Genomic DNA, 14457 nt, shown 5'->3' on the forward strand with positions numbered 1-14457 from the left:
GTTTGAGAACCACCGATCTAGAGGATGCATCCCGCCAAATGTTCCCGAGCATCTGCAGCAATCAGGACACTCCTATAAAATGCTTAGATAGATCTTCTTCTTTTTTTTTTTACAATCACAAGAATAAACATGAAGCAAACCTTTAATTTGCACTGAAGTGGAGTTGAGGAGCTGGAGGCACTGCTGTGGCGAGCTTGATTACTTAATAATACGGTGATAAACACAACTATCAATCAAAGCCCCTGACAGGAGGTACAATTCAGGAGAAATCTTGCCAAACTGTTGGCTCCTAGTGTGTGTGCGTGCGTGTGCATGTGTGTGTGTGTGTGTGTGTGTGCGTGTGTGGATCATATAGGTGGAAAGCAATAAGGTGTTATGTTTATTTATAAAACTTAAGTGCAATAACGACCTATCTTGATAACAGCTTTATAATCAAATGTTCACTCAGCAGATTGGCCAAGAGGGACTTTTTCAATGAATTCATGCATGAGAAATATTTTTGTAAGATGGAGGGGAGATTTGGCAATGCTTGTTACGTTAAAAAAAAAAAAAAAATTGATTTTCAAGACGAAAAGAAACATAACTTCAGGGCAAAAAAAAATGCTTTTCATTGGACAGCAGCAATACTATAATTTTACATTTGGAATGGGGCGAGTGCCTCACAAACTAGCAACAAGTTGGCATGCAAATGTGTGAAGTAAAGAACAAATTGTGAGCGGATGCAAATATCCATTGTGATGGAGAGATTGCTGCACAATTTATAAGGTTTGAAGCAGATCATTTTTCCACTTAAGAAACATGTGGGAACATTTACTGTGATGAAATTAGAATAACTGTCGGCCAGAGTTATGGAACAGCTCGCTCAAATTTTTTTTCCCCATGGAAATGAATGAAAATTCCAAACACAACAGAAACATTTTTTAAATATTTGTAAAAAATAATGTAATATGTTTTTTAATAAAGACAAATACAATTATGAACATACAATGATAACATATTTAAATAATAATATAGGAAGAATTAAACAGTTTTTGCATCTTTTTTTTGTGCTTCAATTCAATCCAAAGGACATTGTCCTGCTCTTTCTGGTGTACACGCCTTCGCCACTAGGGGGCAGTATAAGTATTGGAGACAGTAACACCACCACTGTTTTATCGTTAGCCCGTCAATGGTTTTTGCCTTATTTCTTAGCATTAAGCTAAGCAAACTTTAATCCATGTAAGTTTTTTAAACACACATAGTGTATTTCACTTGTGTTTATTTTTAATTTGACGGTAAATAGCTATAAGATCTTGAAGCACTATTTTCTAAAGAATTGTTCACTATATGCCAACATGCTTATTGTCGGGAAATGAATTGACTTCACTGCCACATACGCTCTTAAAAATGCTGGGTCAAAAATTATACCGACCCACTAACTTGGGTCAATTGTACCCAACTTCTTCAAAAATGGGGATGTTTTGTACAGTATATATATATAATTCTTTATTTATTTTAAACAACAAAAACAGTAAGTTGTGTCTAAATGAACCAAGTTAATGGGTCTGTTTTTGACCCAGCAGTTTCAGGAGTGAGCAATGCTCGTATCTCAAATTTTTGTACAGCAAAAAATATCGGCAAACCACTCTCCAAAATGTGTACGTCTAGTCATCACTCGTATTTCAAGCTAACACTGGACTGAAGTTGAAGTAAATTTACTTGTTGGAAAATGTTAGCGAGTGGATGGAACAGTGGCTAACACCACTGGCCTAGGACACAGAGATCATGGTTCAAATCCCACTCAGGGAGACTGTCTTGTCCTTGCAGTGAAAGCAAAAGTGAGGATTGAACACAATTCATTTGTGCTGCCAAATTTGCACTTTTCTGTTGGCTTGAAGCGTTAACGTCAGCGCTCAGGTGAAGTAACTCCTCTCAAATCCAGCTGGGCTCGAGGCGCACCTCTGAGGGGGCCGCAGCTATCCTCTCTCGGAGCTCGCCACTTGAAGCAGACCGTGGCTGATTTCCTTCCTTGCGTGACTCGGGAGTGTAAACACACGGCCGGGGTGACTCATCACTATTTCTCACTTCCATGCTCTGATATAAACATACGGATGGGTCAGGGGTCATTTTGGGGTAACGAATGGGCGTGGGCGGGCCGAGTATGTCTCTCTGCAAGACATCTTCCATTCTGCGAAGAATTCGCAGCTTCCTGTGGCCAAAGCCGCGCGCCTGCCCACTCCAGTCTAGAGGAAGCAGAAAGAGAAACACGGTTAGAAATAGTCAGAGGAGAAAGAACGCCGGCAATCCAAGTGATAGATCGTCTTCTTTGCTGCGCCGTGTGGAAAGAATGCCGACGTGACGTATTTCTGTTCACCTTCCAGACGCAGGACGTGTTACAAGAGTGATGCTTGAATGCGAGCGGGAGGGGACGCGACTAAGTTCAATCGCGTGGCGAGAATTAACTTCATTCATTCTCAAACTGATTTATAAGACATGGAAAGTGTGTTTATGTGCTGCTGCCAGCTTGTCTTTGGAGAAGAATGACACCAAGTTACAAAAACAAAAAAGGATGCCTTTCGTAAACCCTGATCAGCACTTTAGTCTCTTCGCCATCGTGTTGCCGTAAACTGGGGAGGGGGACAGACACTTCCCGTCAGGCCCCGATGTGAAGAAGGGCCAAATACAGTACAACATCAATCACTTGGCACTACACAGCTTCCCCAGTGCCATTGTTATACAGCAGGAAATAGGCCGCTAGCAGGTGGAAATAAAAACGCTTTGACAACGACAGCATAGAAGATTATTTTCAGGATGAGCGCAACATTTACACAAGCCCCCCCACATCATGCACACAAACAAAAATATAGTCATATTTCTGTGTACGAGATTTGCGAGTTTCACCACTACGTGACTCAGTGAGCTACAATAATATTATTCTTCACGGGCGACAAAGAATATGAGAGAATATGTGAGTATTGCTCATCAATAGCATTTTGCATTGTGTTAGCGTTGAGCTAGCTCACATTCACATGTAATTATTTTTGTTTTATGTGGAGTTTGACGGTAACCTTCAACTGGGAGTGGCAATAAACATCTTAGAGCCTCTTTTTTAGAGGTTGCAGTGTTCCCGCACTTTTCGTTGGTGTTACGTTGCGAGACGCCCCACGTACACAGTACGTAGATGCTAGTCTTTAGCTCATCTACAGCATTTTGCATTGTGTTAGCAGTAAGCTAGCTCACATTCACATGTAATTATTTTTGTTTTATGTTGAGTTTGACAGTAAACTTCAACTGGGAGTGGCAATAAACATCTTAGAGCCTCTTTTTTTTAGAGATTACAGTGTTCCACCTTTTCGTTGCGAGACGCCCCACATACACAGCACGTAGATGCTATTCTTTAGCTCATCTACAGCATTTTGCATTGTGTTAGCATTAAGCTAGCTCACATGCACATGTAATTATTTTTGTTTTATGTTGAGTTTGACAGTAAACTTCAACTGGGAGTTCCAATGAATAGCTTCTTTTTTTTTAGAGGTTACAGTGTTCCCGCACTTTTCGTTGGTGATACGTTGCGAGACGCCTCCACCCCACACCCCCAGGGGGGAAATTTACACCTCTATTAGGCTATTATGACCCATCCACACACAGCTCCTACCCTTCCAAACACTGGTTACACTTAGTAAATTTAACTTTTAGCGCGCAAAATGTAGAATAAATACCGAGCTGCTGATGAAGTTTTTATTTTCTTTTTTAATCTCAAAATGGCTTACCTTAACTAGAAACTGGATTATAAATGTCACAAATTGGTCACAAATGAAAATCCGGCATATAGTTAATAATGGAACTGCTAGTAGCGAGGGAACACCGCATTTCACTGTTTGCCAAACTAATGCTTTTTGTAAAAATGCCTCAAGTTTATCACAAAGTTTTGCTTACAAGTCAAAGCAGAAAATCTTGTATCTCGAAAAAATCGTAAGCTGGGTCACTTATAAGTCTGTCAGTATTTGTGGAACATGTTTTGATTTTATTTTAATTTTTTATTTTTTTTTGCAAAGGTATAGAAGCAAGGGTACAAAACGATGCTGTGCATTTAGACCACTGCCAACTAAAGTGGAATCTCAAGGGTACCAGCCATGGAAAAGGAGAATGTTGAATTTATTGCAACATGGGAAACTGGTACATTCTGTACATCTCTGTCCTCGCTGCTCAGTGCAAGTATGGCCATAACCTCAATAACGTGAGAAGAACAGAAAATCCCAATACCGCCTCCCTTCAGGCAGCTACTATATGTTCACCCTTGTTTCATCTCGAGATCTGTCTCATTCCATCTTTTTAACTTTTGGCGCTAATTGATGACGGATGCTCCGCCATTGTTTCAGCAAAGCTCAGGTAACAAACTGCGTTTTCCGTTGTGAGTGTGCTCGAGAATAATTGACACCTTGTCAGTCGCTCATCCTGTCTCTAATTGGTTGTTTTTCTTTGCGCATGGTGATTTCTTACAAATCGAATTAGAGATACAATATAGGTTTTTCCCTCACACATCATATTAATAATTTGTTAATGTCAGGTCAGCCTGACAATTGTTACAAAAAATAACTAAAAGTTAATTATTTTAAAATTTCAAATGCCCCCTCTCCGAATGTTGACTTGAAATATATCTATTAAGAGAATATAAGTTTCTATAATGGCAGTTTGGCCCTTGAATTTGATTTCCATTATTTCCTTAAATTAGTTCAAGCAGCAAAGGAGGTTCTACTGTTTTGTGTTTTTATAACCTCAACGAGTCCACAAAAGCTTCTGCCATCCGCCCACAAAGACTTGGAGTGCAGTGAAAATGAAAAATACTGAGCTTGTTTTGCGTGTCACTCCATTTTACATCATGTTCTTCATCTTTCCACCATCGACAGGTTTGCGTTGGACACCAAACTGCCACATGTTTTAATTGCAGCCTCTGCGTGCCTTCTTTCCGTCCCCGCCGCTCTTCATGTGGGATGGAAGGCTGAGACCTGGCAGGGCGGCTGTCACATAATGCCCACGCCTGTGATGCTTCGCTGGGACCCCCCTCCACTCAGGAAATGCTCTCGGCCTATTTCCCACCCTCGCGCTCCACTGTGGAGAGCCGGGCATTACGCTCCGAATCCAGTTACCGTCCCAGAACATTCCTGACTGATTCCGACCGCTTCCCACAGACAACCAGGACGTGCCCTCAATTCAAAGCGAATGCAGTATCAAGTTGGGCGCTACCAAAGCTCTTCATGGCAGAAGCTGCGTGACAGGAAACTAGCTTGACCCCCCCCCCCCCCCCCCCACTCACATTGCTTTCATTTGCAGTTTGTATGTAGGTGGCTTCACAAGATTTCAGGTTGCCAGAATGATATCTCCCATTGTGGTGGGGTGTTTGGGAATTCTTAATTGCTTTTTCCGAATCAGCTCACCACAGGAAAATCCCCTTTCGAAGCAGAAAAACAAAAACAAGAGAGCGGGTGACCCGTGAACGCTGAAGAAGATTTGGTGTAAACACGCACATTGGAGCCCACGTTGCTGCCCGCCACATGCCGCCGCCGTCAGGGTGGCAAACTGACCTGCAATGGCGGCCCACCAAGCTTCTGCTCATGACCTCGCCACGGTGGTTTATGTCTCATCTCCTATTATTGACGCTTGAGACTGCATCAGAAACATGGTGACGGCGCGGCCCTGCATGGGAGGTGTGCACAGCCGCAGGGTGGGGCAACATTGACTGGCTCCCTCCCAGTTGCTGTGTGGGACCGAGTGAGAGTGCCTGTAAGAAAAGCACAGTAGACATTATGCAAAGAAGTGATTTTTTTTTTTTTGTATATATGGATTATAACTTAGTGTCTTAAAATGCTTAGTGATGTTTTATTGAGTTACAAATTTGTCTCGGGAAAGTGCCGGAAGCTGTTTTATTGACAATCAAGCAGGCACACATTCTTGGCAAAGGCCTTTTTGACTCATAAAATGAATTTGGCTGTGTGTGTGTGTGTGTGTGTGTGTCTGTGTGTTAGTATAGTTTTTATGTATACTGTCATCATTGTGACAAGAAGTTGGTGGACTTATGAGAGGAGGCGAATTTCAAACCTGGGTCTAAATTCACTGAAATACCATTAATGTACATGTTAGAACAAATTGTGAATCATACATAAAATATATAAGAGCAGAAAAAATGTGCTTGGATTGTTCAATTTAGAGCATTATATACAGTATTTGAATGAGTTATTAGGAATTAAAGTACATCAATATGCAAAACAAGTTAAATTTCCTAATTTAAAAACGAACCACTTTGAAGTGGATTTTGTGTACAAAATTAACTTGGGGGGGGGGGTCACATATCTGTTGCATCTCTTATTATAATATTTAGTTTCTTAAAGGGGAAATCAAAACAAAACGTTTCTTCTTTGTTTATGTTGTATGTGCCCCCACTAGTCTAAACATGGCAGTCTGATCAATATTGCGTTTTGGAATCTGAGTAACAAAGCAACAAAATCCACCCATTTTTCTTCACCTCATGCAGGAGGCGACTATTTTGTCACTTGCTGTCACCTGAAAATGACATCACAGTTACTCCGTTAACAACCAATCACGGCTCTCCTGTTTTCTAAAGATGAGCCATTATTGGTTGTGTGGATTTTGCTCCTTAACTCATATTCCACAAATGCAATATTGATAAAATTAGATTTAGATTATTGGGGCTGCATAGACATACAAATAATTTGTGTATTGTAAAGAAAATGTTTGGGTTGACGTCCCCTTTAGTTTTCACAAGTAAAGTAAAATGTGCACACTTGTATATGGATGTACTATTTACTATATTAGAACATTTTATTAGGATTTATTTTGTATTATTAAGCCTCTTCTTTTTAAATTGTACTGCATGTAACCACAGTCCCAGCATAGCAAGACCATCGCATATATCTCACACTATTGCTTCTATATTTGCACTATTTGGTTGTTGTTGTTTTTTAATATCATTTATTTATTTAATCTCTGTACTATGGATTATTTGGGAGTTGTTTTATTTTAATTTAATTTTATTTATTTTTATTTTTTAAAATTAATTTTTATTTTTTTATTTATTTATTTTTATTATATTTTTATTTTAGATTTCATGCCTGGATGCATTCGGTCTGCATATATGACAGCACAATGTCAATGTACCAAACAGTGTAAACTAAACTTTAAATTCAATATTTTGGTGATTTGTGAGAAATTAATGATGAAACGACGTAAAAGTCGATCTGACTGAAGAGATGTTTTTCCTCATGGCTTTTATATATGTGTCTGTTAAAACGCGTCAAAATTATTGATTCACGTTAGGTCATTTAGCACGTGCCGTAGACTTAAATGTACAGTAAGCGTGCATGTGCAACTCTCAGCGCATCTTTGTGAATTAAGTGATATGAATTATGCGCATGCTTGACGTGCACGTGGGTTTATTTCTCGTGATATGAGAAACGTCAATGTGAATGGGGAAAACACAAAAGAGGAACAAAACAATAACTCGCTGTGTTTGGGAAATAAAGCCCTAATAGGCTAATAGTCATTGATTAAGGTGCACTTGTTCCCTGTTCAACAAGGACCTTTTTAAATATTATGTGTCATTCATTGATGGAACTCGTGTTTTTAAAATGATCCCAAAAATAATGCTGCCTATATGGACTGCAAGAACACACTGAATTTTTTTGGGAGTGATTTCCTCGTTTAAATAACCCAAATATTATAAATAACGCAACAGCACACGAAGAATAACTCTTGCAGTGTCAATAAAGGCCGAATGTTTTCTGTATGCTCTCGCATTGGATTGAAGGTGTATCTAATGTTATGGCCCGTGACTGTATACTGGTTTCACGGCCTCTTGCAGTGCTTATTGTCCTGTGCATAGGAACTACACTTTCTTTAGCCGTGGCGGTGAAAAGAAAGAAGAGCAACTGCATGGTGGCGGCCATCAAACCCGCTTGACGACCCAAAAAGCGCGCAATCAGCGCTCTGCGAGCTTTCCCGTCCTTTCTCGTTCACATAAACAGCACTTGAAGGAAAATATACACGGCCACCTACAGCGCAGGGAAAGTGATGAGGGTTCCAAATCACACTGCTTTCAATTAAAGCGACAATCAACTGCAGGCGACACTTGGCGACGTGAACAATGACGCAAAAATAAAATCTTTGCCTGTCTCCTTAAATGGTTTGAAAATGTCCTTACATGAAGAACGAAAGTTTGCATTCTTATTATAGGCTACAAAAATTGATTTAAAATGGTTGGAATTTATATATTTTTTAAATATTGTAACCTTAATAATAATAATAATAATAATAATAATAATAATAATAATAATAATAATAATAATAATAATAATAATAATAATAATAATAATAATAATAATAATAATAATTGTAGGAGTCATATAATAATTTGTGTAACATTTGTGTTACTTTCAAAATGTCGCCAGGGTCTGCATGTCATTGGACAATCATCTTAATTTTCTGTATACATTAAGGAGGCTATGATAAACCCTTTAAAAAAGAGACTGTATTCGCCGATTTGCTTTAAATTAGTAAATATTATGCTGTTAAGTTGTCCCAAAATGTTTTTAACATCTCGTTGCAGAGTTCATCTTGTGTGTTTTTTTTTTTTTTTTGCCTTTTTGTGAACAGTGTTTTTAATGACCTGCTTTTTTTCTTTTATTCGAGCTATATTTTAACTATTTGTTGATGCACAGTATTGGTGATTTATGTTACTTTAAAATGTGCTTTTAGAATGGATTGGATTGGATTGGAGCATTTTCTTATATCTGTGAAACGATATAAAATGTTTTTTAAAAATTATTGCATGATTGATTTACTGTACTTTGTTCATCATCTGTTGCCTCAATCTGCACTAAAGAAAATAGTGTACGTTTTTATCTCTTAACATTGCCAACATTCAGATTAGACTCACACATTTTAACTCACTAAATTTAATTGAATTAATTCTATAAGAATTAAAGCAGATTTAAATGAACAAGACATTTGCTAGCATAAATGTCACTTATGTTCTAATACTGTATGGCTACAGAAAGCTAAACCAATAAGTGAAACGAGTGAGTGTGTTTCTTGGTCAAATGATGAGCTGGGAAGAAAACACAAAGTGTTTTCGGACTGGACGTGCAGGCGTGGGGCTATATTGGGTACATTGCAGTAAATAAGGTAGACACGACAGTCAGGAAGGCCTGTCAGGACTCTGCACTCTGCGGTCTACCTCCACCTAAGTGGCTCTGCTTTCCTGGGTATGCAGAGCTGTCCAATATTTCACCATGGGACGTCATGGAGGAGGAAAAAAAACGCATGAATGCTCGGTGACGAACACAATCTGTTTGCGACACCATGAACAACCATTTCCTTTGCGCTGTTATTTATTCCAACGAAAACATGTTTACAAGACAAAAATAAATGTTTGGTGATGTACTGGAACAGTCCACATTTGGGGCAGTCTCATTAAATGGATGCAATAAGCCTTTAAAAATACATCATAGTTTGTTAAACATTTTTGTCCGTGTAAAGGCAACATTTCTGCAGAAATTTCGTCTCTCTCTCTCTCTCTCTCTCTCTCTGTGTAAATTGAATATTTACAACCCTTTTTGTCACACATTTCGGTAGAATCAGACTGATCTCGATATTAATAGGTATTTGGGGAGGTTAATGGAAAGAAGTCATCAAATGCAATGGGCAGGGAAATGACGGGAGCGCGCATGGCCCTGTAATGGTGCGCGCTGGGTGGTCCCATTCGCTGATAAATGTGCCCCCCCCCCCCCACCACCCTTTACAAAATCCACACCAATGTCGGTTCAAACAATATGAACATTCATTTATCGCGTGTAACCGAACACCTGAAGCACCTTTTGTCACCTTCGCCCTGCATGAGAATGACATTTTCATCATGAATCGAAGCATAAAAACGTCACTGGAGTGCCATTATGAAAATTGAAATGAAAAATATCAGTCTTGCAACATGCTATCACGTCCATCCCTGACAATAAAGTGTACCAAAAAGACGCAAGTGTGAGGTTTTCATTATTATTATTATTATTATTATTATTATATATGAACAGTAAGTTTGATCTCATTGTGAGGGGAAAGGTTGCAGACTCCAGCTATAGAGCTCTCCGGGGAACAATAAGCAAGCTACTGTCAACAGTTTTAGCTTATAAACTGATCCGCTTGCACTATAGTCGGCATGGACTGCTGCATAAATGTCAGTCAAGAATTAAACCTCACCACAGTTCACCTTTAAATAAGTACGAGAAATATAAGAAACCATTCATGTTCTCCACCCAGGCAAATTAACATACAATAAAACTAAATGAACTTACTATTCCTTGCGGATATTCCGCCGGTCCCAGCAGGAGCAAGGAGTCGTTGCTTGGTCTCCACCCGAGATTGTGCGCTCACAGCGCGGCAGAGCTTCGACTTCATTCCCCGGGCGTCTCCTGCGTAAATATTATGACTTACACAAACAATATTCTGCTGCATAAAAAAAAATTCCCCCGGACTTCTGTGCAGGGCACGTCACATCACTGTGACTATTAGCTGATCGAACTGGCTTTTTGTTGATTTTTTTTTTTATATTTCAAGAAGTGAACGTGTTTACATTTTGCTGTGTAAACATCCTGCCCACCCGCCTGATTATTTTGTGCAGAAATTTGGAGGCTGGTTTTGAATATGAGTGACACGCTCTTAAGAAAATAAGACATTGTTAAAAATAATTATAAGTGCTTCCCAGCGAACTTGTACCGTATGTAGATTATTTATTATTATTATTTAATAGCACATATTGTATTTTTTTAGGATTGAATTTGAAAAATAAAATAAAAATATAAATCATATTGCCGACACTTAACGTGATTGTTAATGCAAATGTTTGCATCACGGCATACATTTTTTCAAGAAAAATAATGATGTTATTATGTTTTAATGCAAAGTAAAAAAAAAAAGCGAGTGCACCCAGATGTGCCTGCTTACAGCCCACCATTGGAGTAGGAGGGAAATGGGCGGGCCAAACTTTTTTTTCCAGATGGCCAAGACATGCAGCTTCCAACTGGCTGATGGCAACAGATAAGTAAAAAAGTCAGCAGGACAACACACAGCAAGTGAAGTGGAAAGCGGCTCCCGTTCTACTCCTCATCCCACTCTGGAAAACTTTCGGACGAGACACTCTTGGTCCGGATCCTCCCCGCATTGAGAAGCTGTTCACTTCTTCTTCTTCTTCTTTTTTTTGCTCCCTTTATGCCGGTGAGTTGACATCGTCTATAGAAGGTGTGGAGGTGGAAGACTTTTGGTCTTCTTCTAGTCCAACTAATGACGGCAGAGGTCCAGCAGCCCCAAGCTCACACTCCTGCCCAGAGCGGCCCCATGTCTGCTCCGGACAAGACCGCGGTGATGGACACCGCCGCCTCCTCCACCGCCAAAGCCAAAAAGACCAACGCGGGAATCCGCCGGCCGGAGAAGCCTCCGTACTCTTACATCGCCCTCATCGTCATGGCCATCCAGAGCTCCCCCACCAAGCGGCTGACCCTCAGCGAGATCTACCAGTTCCTGCAGAGCCGCTTCCCCTTCTTCAGGGGCTCCTATCAGGGCTGGAAGAACTCGGTGCGCCACAATCTGTCCCTCAACGAGTGCTTCATCAAGCTGCCCAAAGGTCTGGGCCGACCGGGGAAGGGTCACTACTGGACTATCGACCCAGCCAGCGAGTTCATGTTCGAGGAGGGCTCGTTCAGGAGGAGACCCAGAGGCTTCCGGCGCAAGTGCCAAGCGCTCAAGCCCATGTACAGCATGATGAACGGCTTGGGCTTCAACCACATCCCAGAGTCGTACAACTTCCAGGGGAGCGGCGGGGGGCTGTCGTGTCAGCCCAACAGCTTGTCCCTGGACAGCGGGATCGGGATGATGAACGGACACCTGGCGGGGAACATGGACGGGATGGCTCTGTCCGGCCATTCCATGACGCATTTGTCGGCCAACGGCGGCCACTCGTACATGGGCAGCTGCGCGGCCAACACCGCCGAGGGGGGCTACCCCCACCACGACAACTCCGCCTCGCCTTTGCTCACCAGCGGCGGCGTGATGGAGCCGCACGCGGTCTACTCCAGCCCGGCGTCGGCGTGGGCTCCCAGTCCCGCCTCGGCCTCGCTCAATAACGGAGCTTCTTACATCAAGCAGCAGCCGCTGTCTCCGTGCAACCCCGGGGCCAACGCGCTGCAGCCCAGCCTGCCCACGCACTCGCTGGAGCAGCCCTACCTGCACCAGAACGGCCACACGGCCACGGACTTGCAAGGTAGGCTTCCGTCCACAATAATACCACAATCACATTCGAGCTTACATTGAAGCAGATCGCGTGGAAAAATGAAAACAAAGAGCAGCCACATAATTATTAGTGTTGGGCCAAGTTGAAGTGGTTCACTGACCTGATGCCAACTGCGGGCCTTTTAGCTTCAGTGGAAATATACTGCATTTCGGGTGGCAAGACTTGCTTGGAAAAATGACTAAACGCTGGAATTAAAATTTACATTTTGCATCAACAAGAAGTTCAAATTGACTTGAGCAAGTTCCAAAGTAGAGGGAAAAAAACTAGCAAAATTAGGCTCGTTGTGTCGGAGAAACGCCACTAAGCCTATAGTCATTTTTTAACTATAGAATAAATATATTAACATGTTCAAGAAAATACAGCGATCTTATAATTATTTAAAAAATATATATATAGCTGCCGTTGGGAAAATGCATGGATGTGTTTCAAATGCAGTTGGCCAATGCCACGAAACCTCCGTTTTTGGCCCATACAAATACGCACTTTTAGAGAACAGCAGGGGACGTCGTAAAGCTTTAAATTATTATAAAATAACTTAATTCCATATTGGAAAAATGTATGTATCGTTCTAAGACGTCTACCTTCAATTTAATTGCAATTTTATTTGACTTACTTGTCACTAAACAGCTGTGTATTAATTCACATTTATGATAATTGTTTGTATATGTATTGTAATCAAATAAAATGTGTTGTCATGAGGCTAAATAAAAGTCTACAACATGTAAACGTCTGCATGTGTGCGCGTGTGCTTGTGTGTGTATGTGCAGGCATCCCTCGGTACCATTCGCAGTCCCCGAGCATGTGCGACCGGAAGGAGTTCGTCTTCTCCTTCAACGCCATGACGGCGTCGGCCATGCACTCGCCGAGCAGCAGCTCCTACTACCACCACCAGCAGGTCTCCTACCAGGACATCAAGCCGTGTGTCATGTGATGCGGGTTTGGTTCGGTTCAGCTGAAACGAGAAGGAAAAGAAAACCACTGAGGGGACGTGAAGGCCTCTCAAAAGACAAGCCGGACTACTTTTCCCTTCCCTCTTCTTCCGCCTCACGCAACAGCGACTAGGCCTATCTAGTGATGATGATGATGATAATAATAATATATAATAATACAAACTTCATGGAGCAGCGGGGGTGAAAGTCTGCTGACGTTTGGTACTAAAGTCCTGCAGAGCGGATGACGACAACTTCACACTTTTTTTTGTCCAGCTTTTATTCTTCTTCATCATCCTTGTAAAAAAAAAAAATGCACACTTCTATTTTCTATGTGTTCTCTTTCTTTGGCATATAACACTAGTTTGGAATTCCAGTGACATGAACAATTGTGGACATTGTACTGATGTGTCCATGTATACTGTATAAAAATGATTAAGGCACTTTTTGAATAGCCTAAGCGCAACTTTTTATTTATTCTGAAGGCCTGCATACTTTTCAATTCAGGCGATTTGGCCAAGGAGGTGTTATGCTTTATTGGCAATATTTGTCAGAATGCTTATTATTTGTTTTAAAATGAACATGGAGGATATATTGTAAGCACCGTTTCTGTCGTTTGGATATGTAGACCATGAATTAATGCCAGCACTGTATACTGTTCTATATTGTTGGAGAATTTAGCGAGGGTCATCTTTATTACAATCTGTAAGAAATAAAATATTTGTTGGGCTGTTGACGCCAAATTCTCAAAAGGGATATACATTTGGATTTTGTTAACACTTTTACACGTCAACAAATTCGATCTGATCGACAATACTGATATAGATTTTCGCCTGTTTATTATTAATTTTGATCAACAGAAGCGCAAATGAAATCGAAGTAAAAAAATTAGACCTCAGGTCAATGTCAGTTGAATTTCTTGAACAGGGCAGGAAAATATTTCTGAAACAATGTAAACCCTGAAAATGTCAACTAAATGCAAAAATAAATCTATTGCCAGACGAACTACAATTACTGAGAGACACTATTTGGCGACATGGGTGCTGAAACACGACGTCTCTCTCGAAATTATATTTTCTTGTCAAATTAACCACACTGCCGTATTTTATTATAATTGTAAAATATTTTACATTCAATTAATAACACGTTACTTTTACTTTATAAATAGGCCATCAAAAATATGTACATCGATATGAA

At 40.7% G+C, this 14457-nt stretch overlaps 1 protein-coding gene and 1 long non-coding RNA gene across 2 annotated transcripts; one reads left to right on the top strand and one right to left on the bottom strand.

Moving 5' to 3' along the window:
* Nucleotides 1-518: 518 nt before the first annotated feature.
* On the bottom strand, nt 519-10540 carry LOC147177067 (uncharacterized). Its single transcript, XR_015094423.1, has 3 exons — nt 10341-10540; nt 5562-5758; nt 519-2222 (listed from the first exon to the last, which is right to left on the bottom strand). It is a non-coding gene; the product is annotated as an uncharacterized LOC147177067 (long non-coding RNA).
* Nucleotides 10541-11070: 530 nt separating this feature from the next.
* Nucleotides 11071-14012, top strand: foxf1 (forkhead box F1). Its single transcript, XM_086070400.1, has 2 exons — nt 11071-12301; nt 13099-14012. Exons 1-2 carry the CDS (start codon nt 11326-11328, stop codon nt 13260-13262), a joined length of 1140 nt encoding a protein of 379 aa, XP_085926526.1. The 5' UTR covers nt 11071-11325; the 3' UTR covers nt 13263-14012.
* The last annotated feature ends 445 nt before the right edge of the window (nt 14013-14457 follow it).

Source organism: Leptonotus elevatus, chromosome 3 (assembly GCF_054856555.1).
Source record: "Leptonotus elevatus isolate MCC_2025b chromosome 3, RoL_Lele_1.0, whole genome shotgun sequence".
Taxonomy (NCBI): Eukaryota; Metazoa; Chordata; class Actinopteri; order Syngnathiformes; family Syngnathidae; genus Leptonotus; species Leptonotus elevatus.

Bases quoted from the DNA above. Each gene is read 5' to 3' on its own strand.
- foxf1 (XM_086070400.1), top strand. From the start codon at position 11,326: ATGACGGCAGAGGTCCAGCAGCCCCAAGCTCACACTCCTGCCCAGAGC. The intron at 12,302-13,098 runs GTAGGCTTCCGT...GTGTATGTGCAG, and splicing joins CACGGCCACGGACTTGCAAG to GCATCCCTCGGTACCATTCG.